At 41.3% G+C, this 17042-nt stretch overlaps 2 protein-coding genes across 2 annotated transcripts in view; one reads left to right on the top strand and one right to left on the bottom strand.

The window, feature by feature from the left end:
* Positions 1-17042, top strand: part of dcun1d4 (DCN1, defective in cullin neddylation 1, domain containing 4 (S. cerevisiae)) — a 163613-nt gene that overhangs the window by 44018 nt on the left and 102553 nt on the right. The window lies entirely within an intron of this gene.
* On the bottom strand, positions 3202-15349 carry usp46 (ubiquitin specific peptidase 46). Its single transcript, XM_072389973.1, has 9 exons — positions 14980-15349; positions 11825-11905; positions 11277-11490; positions 9512-9750; positions 8941-9017; positions 8745-8828; positions 8465-8662; positions 7005-7083; positions 3202-6918 (listed from the first exon to the last, which is right to left on the bottom strand). The coding sequence occupies exons 1-9, from the start codon at positions 15013-15015 to the stop codon at positions 6817-6819; spliced, it is 1110 nt and encodes a 369-aa protein (XP_072246074.1). The 5' UTR covers positions 15016-15349; the 3' UTR covers positions 3202-6816.

Raw genomic sequence — 17042 nt, 5'->3', positions numbered from 1 at the left:
CACAGTAGTACATTTAAATGAAAATGCACAATGGTGATATGTACTGAATCTGACATATCAATAGCAGAAACAAAACATCCTAAGAGCTTGTGTCGTGAAGGGTGCTTTTTGACTCCACACGTCACTGCATGCTATAGTGAGGGACACAAGACTGATCCAAAAACAAAATCTTTCTAAATGGTCTATCAGATTTTAATTTAATTTATCTGATAATCTGAGAAACACGTAGCTTTTCTTTAATTAACATAATGCTAGTCATGAGATGGGAGTCTGCATTTGATGTGGCGAGCTCACCATGCAGATGATTGCTACAATTATGTGTAATCAAAATCCTTTGTGATTCACTGGTGTCCGTCGAAGCTCTGCAGAGAAGAAACTATGACACACTCGCTACATAAAAGAACAATAGATGTGGCTTTGCAAAATATTTGAAATGGCTCTGATGAACTTCCCGTGGGTTACATATAAGACATGGTGTCCTGATTTTTCAGGTGATTTTTTTTGGGAACTTTGTCTTCAGTTTTTTTTCACCTTTATATTGCAGACACAACAGTTGCAATTTTGTGTATGTTGTTTGTAGGCGTGACAACAAACTGGATATACAGTAAAATGATCTAAAAGATTATTAATTGATATCTAAAAAGTTTTCAGTTCTCACATTGGAGATGAAACACTGAGGCTGCCAATAACAAGGGACAGAGCAAACTCTACTTCTTCTAGAAGTTTAGATCCTTCAGTGTTTGCATCAAGATGTTGCATATCTTCTATAAGTGTGTGAAAGAGAGTTCAATTCTCTTTGCAGCTATCTATTGGGGCAGCAGCATCAGAGCCAGTGACTCAAAGAAACAGATAAAGGAAAGAAAGCTGGCTCTGTGCTGTGAACTGCTCTGGGGGCACTATAGGGGGATTGTGCAATGAACAATGGTGCACAGGCTGTTGAACAACACAAACCCTCCACACAACATAGTGATCAAAGAACGCTCTCTTCAGCCAGAGGCTTCTTCAGCTCCAGTGCAATGAGAATTGTTACGGGAGGTCATTTCTGCCAACAGCAATAACTTCACATACTGACTCTTTCTCATGAATACACGTCTAATCAAATCATCAGTCATTCAATTTACTGCGACATGATAAAATACAGTATGGCAAATAAGTCATTGTTCTGACATGATTGTTACTGAATTCACTCTGGTGGTTCAAGAATCCTTAATACTTAGAGAAAACATTGTGGGTGTACAAAGTTGACTCTGTCTTCCACAAACGCAGGTTACAGCTCTATCATGCAGAGAGGAAGCCATATGTGAACACGATCCAGAAATGACACATTTTTCAGCAAACTGTGTTCTGGGGAAATTGAAATTCTTGGAAATTCTTGCATTAGTGCTCATGGAACTGGCAACTTGCGTATCTGGAACGGCTCCATCAATGCTGAAAGGTATATATAGGTTCTAGAGCAACATATGCTCCCATCCAGATGACGTCTTATTCGGAGAAGATAATCCTAAACCACATACTGCATCTATTACAACATCATGGCTTCATAGTAGAAGAGTCCGGGTCCTGAACTGACCCGCCTGCAGTCTAGATGTCTCAGAACTGAAAATATTTGGTGCATCATGAAATGCAAATTATGACGAGGAAGGATTTTTGAGTGGCTTGAATCCTCTATCAGACAAGAATAGGAGAAAATTCCTGTCTTCTCAGTTTCCAGATGTTTATAGACTGGTGTTAAAAGAAGAGGGGATGCTATACAGTGGAGAACATGCCCATGTCCCATACTGTCCCAAAACAACTTTCAACATTTTACAGGTTTTCTAAGTTCTTCTGTGAATAAGATATTGTTTTTTGAGGGGGACTGCATGGTGGTGTGGGCTTGGCAAGGTTACTTCACAGAAAAGAAGATTCCCAGTTCCAATCTTGGCCGTTTGTGAGGAATGTGGAAGTTTCTTCCAACGGACAAAAACATGCATACTTGGTTAATTGGCCATTCTAAATTGACTCAAGGACTGAGTGTGAGTGTTTGTCTTTTTTGTCTCTGTCGATATTAGATTCTACTCGTGAAATTCAAACCGTGGCAAAATTTGCCGATTGTAACATATAAACTACATTTAAGTTCATTTACTGCCCAGTCTCTGAGGCAATAAGTAAATAAAAGCCATAACATTTTCATCCAACGTGCTTCACTGCTAGTATGACGTTGTCCTGAAAATCAGTTTTTGGTCTAGACCAAAGATTTTAACTGTCACTGGAGCCAGACATCTAATTCTTTGAGTTATCTGCCGAGAACACATAATTCCAAAGACCTCGCCTTTGTCTGTATTTTTATTGGAAAACTGCTATAATTTTCTTATTAGACAGCAAAGCCTTTCATCCTGAGTGCCTGCCATCCAGGTCAAATTTGTGCACGGTCCTTCTGAATTCACATCCCGCCTATTGAGTCAAATTGCAAGCAAACCTGTGATACACATGTGGTTAATGATGACTTTTCAGCAACAAATAGAACACAAAGACCAAGTAGTCAGTGGTTTAAATTAAACAAGTCACTCCCAAAAAAAGTCTGAATCACTGGCAAAACTTGAGGGCGAAAGTTGAATTTATTTATAATTTGCTTGATGTTTACCCTCATCTTAAGACAACCTCACAAGGAGGATGAAATCAAAATGTCCACCAATATTACCATTCAAAAGTTTGGACACGATTACCCATTTATTCTTCATGAGCATGTGTGTTCAAACACTAAAATGGTACTGTGTGCCAAAAGCACTAGCATGTATCATGAGATTCAATACACAGCTGTGTTGCAGTGCATAAACAGTGTGTGATGTTAGCTTGCTCTTAATGTGTTAGCATGCTAACATAGTAGAAAATAAGAAGGCCAATAGTATTTATACCTAATACTGCTTTTGAAAAATTTCTGATTTTGACCCGTCTGTTATTTCAAACCATGCTGGGGGCAACGGGAATGTCTTTCAAAATTAACTGCTGTTCAAAACCACAACAGTCGACTTCATGGTGGCTGCTTATTAAAAGCCAGCAGGTCTGATTGTTAGGCTATCCTGAATATCTGTTAAAGATTTCATGGTAATCCATCCAGTTTTTGTTGTAGTACTTTAATATAGATCTAAGTGTTGGATTGGTCAGATGACACTGCCATTCTTAAACCAATGGGGTGCAGAGAAAGAAAAAAAAAATCTACACAGAGCCATTTGATAGTCATTTTATTGAACAGAAGAAAAAAAACTCAACATGAGTGTGTTAGGCTGTGGTTCGTCATGTTAAAGCGTCGAAGATCATCACTAATAAAGTGCACTTGCAATAAATCACCTATTGGAGACTCAGAGTCGTCTCCTCTTTGCCCCACAGAGGCTCGGTCAGGTCCTAGTTGGTGCAGGAGTCTCTGCACCTGAGCTCTCTCTGGTAGAACACCACAGGGGCCGGACGCGTAGGAGCAAGTGCAACGAGTATCTCAGTGAGGGCGAGTGCATAAGTGTTTATGGAAGATCGTGTATTTAAGAGTCTCTTTCTTCTCACAAGTCTCCCGCTGCTCCTGCCACTACTTTCTTCTCTGGCATGGTTGAAATTAGTCATAACAACAAGGTGACAGATGGTGGTGTCTGTATAATTTGCTCACTGATTATGTAGTTGTGATTGTGAAAGAAAATTTCTTCATTAATGGTCAGTGTCAGGCTAAAATTGTTGCCAAGGGAGTCTTTACATCTAAGAGCTTCACTTTAAAAAAATATTTTCCTATTTCCTGAAGTGTTTCTCTACATAAGATTTATGTACAGTTGTATCTTTAAAAAGAAAATAATGTTCTGTCAAAGACTGTTGCAAAGTCAGCATTGAATCCAGTTTGGCACATATTCCTCGTAACTTCATCCAGTCACAGACAGCAAGAACAGAGAGCAGAACAAGTGCATTCAACACGTCGAGCTTCCCTATTCCCCTTCAAGTGTGCCCTTCCTATATAGACACACATACAAACTAACCTAACAAATAATCCTACTCCTACCTCTTATTTATGATGAGATGTGTTTGAAATGGTAATTTTCTCTGATGTGCAGCAGATAGGAATGTTACTCGAATGAAAACACGTTGTTTGATGTTGTGCTGCTCTACAGGGAAAAATAGAATAAAAAAACCCTCGGGGAAAATCTACAGTACAAAGGATATCGAGTTAGCAAGGGTGTTTGAGTTTAAACTCTGGGATTTCAGGATTCCAGTGTGCTACAAATGAAACACCTCTTACAATATCAAAGTGAGAGATAAACCGAGAAAAAAAAAATCACTGAGATGTAGGTAAATGTAGGAATAGGAAAAAAAATGACAAAGCCATGTACGGTTGCAAAAAAGATTAAATCGTGGTAAAAAAAAAAAAAAGTAAGTAAGTAAGTAAGTACAGCCTCTTTCAGTTATGAGGCTCTATTTGTCACGGCACAGTAAAAATCAACTATTCCTTTCCGGGTCTTGAAATCTGGTAAATACCACCCGAGATGAACACCACGACATATTACACTGTGTCATTGTTTAACAAAAACTAAGCCATAATACAGAAGCAGAGTGCGGAAAAATCTGCTAAAAGTCACAAAGTCTGCCTTTATTGTTTCCACAGGAATTAAGAGGGGAAGTAGCAGTCATGTGCCGCTAATCAAATGCATGTTAAACTGATCACCAGCAAGTGTGAGCACCTCTTTGAAAGTAATCTGGAGCATTCAAGTATGTGCCAAGGAGGAAAGACATCAGCAATTATCTTAGAGAAGAAATTGTTGATGCCCATTAATCTGAGAAGAGTTATAAGGCCATTTCCAAACAAACTGTGTCTGGAGTCCATCATTCTATTTAAAAAAAAAAAAGAAGATAATTCACAAGTGAAGATATTCAAGACAGTTATCAATCCTTCCAGGAGTGGACATCCCAGCAAGTTCCCCCCAAGTTAACTGTACAATGCTCAGAGAAAGAGTAAAAAAATCAAGAGCTACATCTCAGACTCTACAGATCTCAGTTAGCATGGTAAATGTTACAGTTAATGACAGTACAATTGGAAAAAGACTGAACAAGTATGGCTTGTTTGGAAGAGTTGCAGGACTCTTCTATCTTAAAAGGAAAAATAAAAAAAACACGGCAGTTCAGATTTGAAAAGTTACATCTGAACAAACCACAGGACTTCTGGCCAGATGCTGTGTCATTATTTAAGAAAAACTAAGACCAAAGTGGAGATGTTTGGTCATAATGCACAGCCCCCAAAGCACAGACACCTTATACCTTAAAGCAACTATCAAGCACGGTGGCGGAGGGGTGATGATTTGGGCTCGTTTTGCAGCTACACGACCAAAAGAATGAAGGTGTTGCAATGATTCAGTCAAAGTCCAGAACTTCATGTGATCGAAATGCTGTGGTGGGACCGGAAGAGAGCTGTGTATCAACGAATGCTGCAAGCTTCAAAGTGAACTGAAGCAACGTTGTGATGAAGGGAAAGTAGACCTGACGACCTCGTACAGAAAACTATTACTTCAAGTTACTTTAGTTCAGTTTTTGCTAATAATATTCACAGTGTTTTATGTGTCCATCTGAGGTGGCATTTACCTAATTCTAAGACCGGATGAGGGAGATTTTTTTTTCTTATGACCCGACATTTAAAACCTTAAAACTGAAAGAGTGCACTTTGTCTCTTGCTTGTGGTTACCACAGCCACAGCACTGGGTAAACATCAGTGGCCACGGATAAATAAATTCACAGATACTAATCTAATGAGGAAATTCCACTTTGGATAGCTTCACTGCATATTGCACTATTTTCTCTTTTTCCGGATCAATTAAAGGATTAGGCAGTTGTTTGCCTCTCACATCATATTAAACTTTCATCCTTATATCTAATATGTTTGCTACAAGGTGATTTAGGGGTCTTATAAAGTTGTGTATTATGTCCTTCATATTGGGAGTTTTTACACATACCTTCATTATCTATCATTCAGCATTAAAAAATAACAGTAATAAATATTTTCCATTTGAATAAATAGGGGTTTTCCTTCTGAATAAAAATATAAAGATACAGCTGAGTCAAGAGATCAAGCTGACGGATTTGCATGTGTAGTGTTGAGAGTTTGCAGCTTAGTTAGATAGTGTTAAATGTTCAAATCATATCAGGTCAAAGCAACATTTTACATTTCAGGTAGTTTCTAATTTGTGAGTTCTCTTTGATTATTGTTCAGATATTGCTTCAAACCCTTTAGTAATGCATGAAATCTCTCCATGCATAATATACAGTGTTTGTCTCCAAGTTCGCATCCTTTAGGGACATGAAAACGACAAAAGACTGGACAGTGATGGGAAAATAGCCCTAATGAAAATAATCATGATTGGGTGGCACATCATGGAAGAAGACCTTATATACACATAACTGATATAGTACAATTCTGGACAACTGTCTTGTTTGTGCACCAGATGCTTCAGCTCATCGTTTTTCTGGCAGAGACGTACCTCTGCGGCTTTCTCCCAGCAGCAACATCAAGCACCTGCTTGATTCCTTTTTTTTCTTTTTTTTCTTTGTTTGTTTCTATCATGCTGTTGAGCATTTTTGCTTTTGTTTTAAAGTGCAGTCCAAATGCAGGTGACTAAAAGACGAAAGTCAAATTACACAGAGAAAGAGAAAAAGAGATGACGCACAGGTAAAAACTCAGAGGATGAGGTTAGGGCAGAGGATTGGCACAGATGTCAGAGAGGAGGAGCGGGGGGGGGGGGTGAGATGGCAGAAGTCTGAGCCCGTTATGCTGAAGGTAAAAGAAAAGACCTCTCCCATGTCACTGATCCAGCATCAGTGTCACTCTCTGGACTGGTAGAAGAGGATGTATCCCGACTCAGAGTTCTTGGAAATGTCTGAGGTAAGGCCGTAAAACTCCTCGATGGCCTGGGCGTCGATTTTCTGCACAACAGAGGTAAGATGAGCTTTACTGATAATGCCAGTCATAGAGGATTGACAAACAGATGAGTCAAGGTTGAGCGACCCACCTCCACAATGTCATCATCAAACAGCAGCCAGAAGCCATGACTCTTCACTATGGTGATGTAATGACCTCTATTTGGGCCACTGGGGGAGACAAGACGCAAACAATGACTCTATTGTACAGATGATTCCATCTACAGGCTCCCACACACTACCTGCTCTCTCTGTGCTTTCTGTTATTCGTGCAAAAGAAACCCAGTTTGCATAAATAAACATATAAACATGTGGTCATTGTGACCAACAGTATATTCAGTCTTCAGAATTAGCATCATAGTTTGCCAAAAAATTGATTCTTACACCATGCTGGTGGTGATTCTGAGCAGTAATGCAGAAACTCCTTGATAAAAAGAAGGAAACTATACCAATCGGAGTCTGAGCCGTGCCTTTCTGGCCTGTTCCCATGTGGTACCAACATGCGCCCTTGGATGATCCGACCACAGGGGAACAGAGCTAAAGACGGACTGAAGATGCACTTGGATCCAATTGCTCAGGCCACATTTGGAAGTGATCACAGACACGATTGTTTACATTCTACGCGGGGTGACACCCACAGCTCTGATGGGACTCCTGGGTTCTCTAGAAAAAACATGCTTCAGTGTGTGTATGTGTGTGTGCTTCCAACATCCCAGATCATTCATCTTCTTCTTCTCTCGTATCATGTCAGTTACATAAATGAGCTTGCTGAAACGTTTGCAAATCATTTTGTAATAAATACAGCTCAGATTAATCTGAAATGTTTACATGTAAGAATTATGATAGTTCTGGTGACCTAATGTATCAGTGATTTTATAATAACATCTGTTGCCCCACACTGTGTTAGGGGGCTAAAATTCAATTAATCCATGAAATTCTGACTCGAAATCTTAAACTGAAGGGGGAAACCAAACCTAGTTTATTTGCTTTAACCGAGTTAAGCAGCACTGCTTCTCCTGCCTATATTGTTTTTGTGTGTGTCAATTTGTTAGGCAGTCAGATCAGAAGTCTACTGAAAGTGCACTGAAGTGCCAAGTTAGTACATTTTTTGTAGTTTGTACAAAAATGTTTCATAGTGGTGTCATCAGGAGAGAGCTCAGAGAACTGAGATGGGCTCAGACAGCCAGAAAGAGTCAGTTTGTTGATGTTTAATCAGTGTTAGAAAATATGGAGCATGCTCATATTCAAAATTGTAAAAACCTACAAACAGCAGTCTTAGTGTTGTGCTGAAGAGCGTTTTTGGTCATTCTGAGTGTGGAAAACAAATCATATCTATCCAAAGACAAATGATGTTCAGATTTGGTGGAAGAAAGACTTCAAATGATAGTAAAGACACAGAAGCACATGAACTGATGATAAATCTCTCTGGTTACCAGCCATGAAGTGTTAGCTGAAATCAACTCATTTAAACTAATTTAGCCACAGGAGGCGTATTAGCGGTACACCTCCAGCTGAAAAAAGTGCGACTGCTCTGTGACACGGTTTGCTGTACCTTCCACAGTGTACCACCACCGCCACCAGATCGTACATACGATCCAGGTTGACTGCATCCCCAGAGGTGTTGAACAGGCGCAGCTCCAGGGGAAACACCACCCGGTAGGACAGTTTGGTGTAGCGATGCAGCTGCTCCATGTACTTGAACCTCTTGAGGTGTAGTGCCAGGATCATGGGGAGCTTCTTAACGCGCATCCTGCAGAGAAACACGCATGCTTGGAGAAACGCCGTTTTACACAACCATCACAGCTGCCGTGAAATTTCTGCCTTGTACTGACCGTTTCTGTGCTTCTTGCTTGCTGCAGCATGTTTCACAGTAGTATTTGTATTCACTGCACAGAGTCTCTGTGTTGCTGAAGTCCCTGGAGAGAAGAGCATGCCACAGGAGGCTCGACGGTTTAATCGTGCTGACACACCAAAGGAAATATGTCAGCCTTTTTGGCTGTGACTCATTGAATAATGAACTAAAACTACCTGAGACAGTGTGTTATTGATGTGTTCTGCTCCACATCCACAGAAAGATCCAGGAAGTCCTCGTCTTTGCTGCTCACCTAGAAGACAGCAGGAGGGACGTCCATGTTACTCAGACGTCAGTTTCTTTGACTTAGTCAGAGAAAATAAGCCTGCTGTGCTGTGACAGAACAACCACCCGCCCACAATTTCAAATACGCATAAATCCACGCCGCTGGTCTTTGAAATGCTTATTTGACTGAGGAGCTTTTGTCTTCGCACAGTGCAGCGTCTTGGGTGTTTACAGGGGTAGTTCAGGGCAACCCGCCCCACACCTCATCATCTGAATCGTGAGGACAAAGCCTGACACAGTGCTGACGTACGTTGGGTGGTCGGCATACGTCAAGACCACTGACCACCCAAATGCACCTTGAGTGCATCTCTCCAATCCCTATTTATTTATTTTTGTTTAAAGTTTAGGGTAGGTCTCTTATTCGAGTGGCAAAACCATCGAAAGACTAAGGCAAAAGAGAAAAAACAAAACCCATCTAGACAAATCACAAAGAAGCACCCACAGCAGCCAAACGTCACACACCGTTTCACAGTTGAGGCAACGCGTCTCATTGGTCAGTGTGCCTTGGAAGATATCGTGCACCCATGTGGGTTCGGCCTTGTTCTCCATGTCGCTCTCGGTGGTGACAGGGGTACCGTTGTTCTTGAGACGTCCGTTCTGCTTCTCCTGCTTCTTCTCCTCCTGCAGGATATCTGCCACTGTGTTCAGCAGGTAGTTGAGGAATTCGTGGGCATCCTGTTGCATGTAGTTGTCGAACAGATCTGGGGGGGAGAAACAGAATTGCAGAAAACTCAATGATGGGACCCACACACTGACCCAAATCAGACTATTACTCAAAATAACCAAACTGTCTACATGTGACACTGAATACAAATCCTAACCCTTAGCTCATATGTGTCCAGTACATATTAGGGTACAGCTAGCAGTCAGCTAACTAAGTTTAGCACACAGACTAACATTTGGGGAGGGGAGAAAAAGCAAAGGACCTCAATCAGAAGAACAGGTAATTTCCTTAAAAAAATGAATTCATGCACTTCATAGCTTCTGGGGATGGGGTTGATTTTTAGAAAGAAGCTAACTGGTTCCATCTATCTTATGTCGAGCTAACTCTGCTTTCCATTAGAACTTGGAAGTTTTAATTTCCAAGTTCCAAGTGGTGAAGAGACAGCTTAAGTTGGATATCTGAGATGGAAAGCTGGAGTAACCTCACCAGCCCTGACCTCAGAATCCAAAATGGCTGCCCCTGCATAAAAAGTGATGATAAAGTACAGAGATATTTCAGAACAATGTGCATGCAGGCGTTCGTCTGGCTCCAGGTTAGCCAAATCCTGACTCCCTTAGCTTTTGAAAATTCCACCAATGTGAATATTTGTGTATGCGGTGAATCTTCTCAATATGGACAACTATGATATAATGATTTGTGCATTATTAATTAAGATATTTTTACAAGTCAGATGAAGATTTGAACATTTTTTTTACACAAACATTTACTCTACTTTTGTTTATTTACTTGTTCTAATCACTTCAATCGTTCTTATAGAAATTCAAACAGTATTTTCTATAATAGCGGGGAGGAGACATGCTCAGGTGTAATCTGTAACATTAACGTTCGCTTGGCACCACAGAGGACACCGGTGGTCTTATTTCTGTGACTGGCTCCAACTGCGTTTGTCTCGCTTTGAAAAAAAGATTTTAGTCCTGGGACAGGTCCACAGCGATCACGTGAATACACTTTGCTGTTAATAAAAACATCCCTACACACTCCCGTTTTGACAGTTTTGTCTGTGAAGGCTGAAAACTGAGAAGCTGTGGTGGTGAGAAGGAAAAAAACGTCCAGAGATGAGGCAGCTGACCAAAGCTGGCTCCCAACAGAGCTCACATTGTTCATTCACATAAAGAGCTTCCTCAATATGGAGAGCGGAGAACAGCCGGCCTTTCTGTCTGCTCTGCTCTGCTCTGAATGACCTTACCACGAACGTGCACCTGGCCTTCACCTCAAACAATCCCTGCATCAAAGCCAACGCTGCTTCTAACATACAAAACAAAACCACAAATATCAGCGCATGTGCAACATCCACAGAATGGAGATGGTGCAAGCAAGAATACCCGAGGTCAGCATAATCCAACCACACACACAAAAACATTTCCATGGGGCTTATTGCAGGAAAATGACAACAACAGCTCTCCTAAATACACACAACATCCCGGACCTGGTAAAACAAAGTGGAGTGCACCACTTGTCCGTCTAATTCACTGCCCTTGCTTTAATCAGATGGTGCCGTCTCACCGTTCTCCTTCCGTAGCCGGGAGATGAACTTCTTGGGTGGGATGACACCCACTTTCTTCTTCTGCGTGGCGATGGAGTGGAAGAGGTCAGCCAGGCATGTGAGCAGGTTCTCCTTCTTCTTCTGCTGGGCTTTGTAGGCCAGCACGTTCTCCCGGAAAGGCCGGCAGAAGTAGAGCGCCTGCAGCACTGAGTTACAGTAACATGTGTTTCCGAACTGAGGACAGAAGCAACACACAAAACACATATTGGAAGAGAGAATTGAAATCTGTGATGTTATTTAAGATCGGCTGTTGAATCTCTTGGAAAAATGCCACAGCGCTCTCTTTTTGTTTTGATCTATTAGAGAGACGCAGCGCCTGAGGTGATGAAGGATTTGTGTGTTTACGGCGCATTAAAGAAGCAGAACATCCCCTGATTCACAAACAGCAGCGTTACCTTCAACGCCAGCTGTGCATGGGTGGACATGACTCACCTTTGTTTTGAAAATGACACCGGTGTTGTTTGGCAATGACTGTTGTTAATGCACAAGAGGATTTAGTGCTACTCACATTGACCAATCCAAAGTAGTGTTCATTGATTGGGAATTGCTCCGGGCCGATGTCTTTCTCCAGAGCGGAGGCATTGGTGCCCTGCGAGAACAAAACACGAGACACGTTGTCAAGATCGTCACCATCAACTCATGCACTGTAGCACTTCACTCATTTGTGTTTATGCAGAGTTAGATTAAAGCCTCGTCTGTTTGGTCAATGCCTTTGTACCCAAATGCAGACAAAGAGCAGCTGGTTAAGCTTTAAAGCCGCAGCAGTGACATGTGATCCTTTCTAATACAGTCTAACTGATATAAAAATGATACTTTCTGCTCAAGTTTAGAGTATCAGCTTCCCACAGATTGTACAAAATAACATTCTGTCAATGCAGGAAATGGATACGGTCCAAAAAAGGCAGAGCCATGTGAAAAGTCAGGAGCATTTCTCTCCTGATTGCGGAGCAAAGAGCACTAATCTCTCGCCGGAGCCCTTTCACTTGTCAGGGCTCATACATGCGCATCTTTGTTGAGCGAGCACAGGGGACAATTAGATGTGGAAAGGCTTTGACATTTTAATGGCTGTCATTTCTGTCTGTCAAAGCACACTCTGAATACCCTTTTTGTCTGATTAACTGCTTCCACTCCCAGATGCTGCAGTACATTTGCAGGTTTGTGCCCTTTGTCATGGCAAACGCTGGGAAAATGTAACTCAATAGGACCTGAAATTTCAGGGAAAAAAGTCTAGATCTAACCTGTATGAGGGACAGATGGAATGCAACAACTGCTGACTCTTGAGGCCACATTTAGGCGTTTGAGCCCCTCGATATCAGCAGCAGACTGGGGCACAGTGACACCTAAACTCTGTCACTGTGCGCTTAGCTTTACGATTACTGCCTTCAGCTGATAACTTTCAGTTTCACCTGGTGTTTTAAATGTTTTCTACTTGCTCTGACACGATGGAGTGTCTAATATATTACATAAAGTGAAAAGTCATGCGGTTTTCTGTTTATTTAAAAAAATCCAGAATGATTAAAGTTAAGCTCCTCTAAGTTCACACATTTCTCTCATTGTTTTCCTCCCACAAACAGGCGCATATCAACCTTTCGCCCTGTTCACTTCACACCCGCCATTAGCACACAGTAACTTTCTGGGAAAAGGATGCAGCTCTACAATCGACCTGAGTGATTGGAGCTCATGTCAACACTTCACATGCAAAGACCAAAATCCCCATGTGGCTCCAGTTTTGCAAGCCAGCATCCTCCTGCCTGGTAGAAGAATCAACCCATTAGCCACAATTATCATCAAGACAACGTGTGCTGTGATATCTCACCAGGAGGTATGAGGCATGTCATCTGAGTGGGCGGTCATTGAGTGTGACCCAAGACACATTAGGGTTCACACTGATGAAAGTGGCTTTATACAGCCCAGGACACTTAGACACATAATGGTTACATGCACTGCTGACTTGAACAACGATTAAAGCTTTTTAACGGGACCACCGTCCTTGGATACATGCATCGGGACAGAATAGAGTTCATAATCGAGATAAGCATGATGCATGATGAGGTGGACTGTGAAAGAAAAGATTTGAGACATTCTGCTGCTTCAAACTTCCTCTGTGTGGGATCACCGTGGATACTGCTGAATTCACTGCAAACATGGTCTTTAAGTTGCTTGAATGGTGTTTTTTTGTCCCCAGATGATGCTGCTTTTATGAAAACAAAAATTCAGTTGTATGAAATATAAACGTGCACTTTACTGTTTAAAAAAATAAAATAAATAAAAAATGCTGAAAGATCAACTTAGAAGCATGTGCAGATCACCTTGGCCCATTTGAGTCCAGTTGAGCGTTTACATACAGGGACGATTCGATCCCCAGTCGTATTATCTTGATTATTTCTATTTTGTATGATTTCAGTTGGACTTACATGCTTTTACATGCAGTTCAGTTCTGTTTGGACTAACACAATAATTCAGTTTCCTCGAGCCTTTTTTAAGCTTGAATTCACAACACAGTCGGTGTTGAACTGAAAACTATTGAAAAAGCAGGCAGTGTCATTAGAAAATTTGAAAGACCTTCAGAAAGCCCGGAGAACTAGTACTCAAGATCACTTTAAAAGATTACACAAAGTCTGGCTCCTTGCAAGCAAAATATAAAGAAATGAGGAGTGAGCTTAAGACTTCTTTACCCAGTACTGCACATGCACTTAAATAACGCAAGACGTATTGTATGGTAATACCAGGACAGAATGGGGCTTTTGTATCTGAGATTATTGTAATCATGCACATTTCGAGTGCACATACATTAGCTAATGCTGGAGTTGAAATGATTTGCCAACCAATTCTTGTTGATTCTTTAACAAAAGCCAATTGGACTACTTTGGGATTTTTTTTCTCTTATGTTATTATTAATTATTGCACACTTCTTGCTAGTTTCAGACCTGTGTGGAAAAATGTACATGGTTCCAACTACTGACACTTCCCATACAGGAAAACAAACAGATGTCACTGATGCGTCCTTTCAGCTTCAATATGGTGTAAAAGCCCAACTAAGTGGTGTTTGACTAAAAGGCCCATCTTCGGAATAAATCCACATAATGCACACTGTAAGAAGTCATGCAGGGATGCAGTGTGACACCGCGGAGCACTAAAGCAGCCCTCACAGAAGACTAACACTGCGGGCTTTTGACATCAATGTCCTGTCTAAATAAAGCAAAGGCCACTGGCATTAACACAGGCGGTTAAATCTGTTCTTTCCCACTCTTCCCTGCCCCTGAACACAACGTAAACACAGATTAGTGCAGATTCCTGCTCTGCAGCAGCACCACATTACGCAACCATGACAAACTGTCAGGGGCAGTGCGCCGCTTCGTCCCCCCTGTCAATCTCAGGTGACAGCAGAACAAATAGCTCTTTGTGTCGTCCCGTCAGGCTGCAACACACAGTGTAAGCTGACGGTGGGGGACAGCATAACGCACCCATCTGATGGCCCGGGCCGTTCTGTGCACAGACTGTTAAGAGTGGGTAGTGATGAGGTCGCTGTGCATCCTCTGGGCGCAGGTGGGAGGCGACATAACCATGAACATTATCATCGCGCGCACACACACGCACCCCAGGTTCAACACAGCGGCTGCAGGCAAATCAATAGCAACGCGGAAAAACCAGAGAGTCACTTACCATATTACAAATGGAGGCGATGTTTCTGACAGTCATTTAGTTTACAGTGTCCCCCTCACCGCCATCTTTATAAAATAAACAGAGCTAGGCGACGCTGAGAAATGAAGTTAATTCGCAGCCGCAGCTGGAGGCCAGACTGCGACCCCGGGCGCCAGAGAGCAGGCAGAGAGACACGGAGCACCGTGCAGCCGGGCCAGCGCGGAGCCGAGGGTCACACTGCGCTCAGCGTCGACACGGCTTCATCCTCGCACACATGTCGAAAACACCACAGCTGGGAAATGTCAGTGCATGAGGGAGATGTGGACTGACCAAGTTGCAGGGAGCAGGTTGCTAGCAACGACCAGGAAACAGTCCTGCTGTGTGAGGAAGCGGCGTAGTCCCGCCCACTAGAGGAGAGGCTCAAAGGTGATTGGCCCAGATTCAGCCATTTGATTGACAGGAATCTATGGCCACACACAGACCTGCACGGTGAGGTTTAACTGAGCTGCAACCAATCATCATAAAGTATTTGAAGCAATGACTTCAGGGAGATGTGGTCCAATTTTAAAGGATATTGTAGTTTTTAAATTATTATTATTTTTTTAATCGAAGTCCATTTCTGCCACAGTGATGGGTATGGGAGGGGGAAAACTATATGATCCGAGCAAAATTCAGATTTAGTATTTTAACATTTACTTAGTATTTCAAACTCATTGGAAAAATTATTTTCTGACGAAATATCTAAAACATCTGAGATCAAAATTTCTAACTCAGGACCTCAGTAGTTTGATGCAAAAGTGCAAAGGAAACTTGGTCACCTCTTGGAAAAATACCTAGAGGAGGAAAATATCACAGAAATTCTATTGTTGAGAGCAGTCAAAATTTGGACAAAAAGTTGGTACATTGTTGACATTGTTTTCAAGAGTGGCAACGCTTAGAATAAACTCTTTTGATGTATCAGATCAAGTTTGGAGGACAACTGTACATTTCCTGCATACTCAGAATGTGAGAATTAGTTCATGAAGTGGTGCAACAATAGCCTACCATCAACGCAACGTTGCAATTAAATCAACCACAACAACTGTTGATGACAACGTCATATGGATTCTGCTGATCATAAGAATACATATGCCCTAAGACATTAGAACATTTGTTGCGATGATGCTCGTGTCTCAGACACCTTGTGTCTGCTGAACTCCACACTATCAGGATCAAACAACTCGACCAACAGTCTTATTGTACCTGAGCTACAACATATCATGTATGTACTGCATGCAGATGTAACCACCAATACCCTTGCATCTGGCCATTATGAAGCATTTCACCCTGAAGAAATGCTGCCACTCAATCCAATTTGGGTGGTTTTGTCCTTCTAAACAGCAACTCTTTTTGGCACAATCTGTTTAAAAATGTAATACTAGACTGTGTTTAGCTGTTAAAAGATAAAGAATATCCTTTTTCCTAAAACACACTTGGAAATACAGTTTCACCTGTTTATTTCCAAGATTAATTTAGTAGACATGCCATATTGTAGGTAAGTTGCTCAGCCTGCTTTAATTTAATCTCAGTGATTTGACTTTGATCTTGAATTCACAAGTTTACTCTCAAAGTTTCTAATTTACCTTTAAACTATGTGCAAGCTTGATTCCCATTGTATTGAGAAAATATGACTTTGTATCATTTTTCCTGCATATAGTCATAATGAAAATTTAACAAGCAATCACATCGTTTATGTTTTATTAATGAACTGTCATAAATATCATATAAGCAGTGTTTTAACTGGATAGAGATATTAAAGTCCTTTTCTGGAAGTGTTCAGTGAAGTTTATCTTTTTTTAAGTGTATCTAAGATAACAGAAGCAGAAACTGGCAGCATTTTCATATGAACTTGTTAATTACATTATATATTTTCTGCCAGTTATTCTTTTTACTCATTCCAGTATCAATGTGCTCAATCAACAGCTAATGGTCAATTGACATATTTGTCCATCAGAAAACCATTAATCAATCATCTTACTGCCTGCTAAAAGATTTGTAGATAAGAATGACCAAAAGCTCAAACCCCCAAAAATCCTGGATACTTC

Source organism: Leuresthes tenuis, unplaced genomic scaffold (genome assembly GCF_036924035.1).
Source record: "Leuresthes tenuis unplaced genomic scaffold, fLeuTen1.0.hap1 SCAF_7, whole genome shotgun sequence".
Lineage (NCBI taxonomy): Eukaryota > Metazoa > Chordata > Actinopteri > Atheriniformes > Atherinopsidae > Leuresthes > Leuresthes tenuis.
Note: the sequence above shows the minus strand (reverse complement) of the source record. Positions and strands in the feature narration are given on the sequence as shown.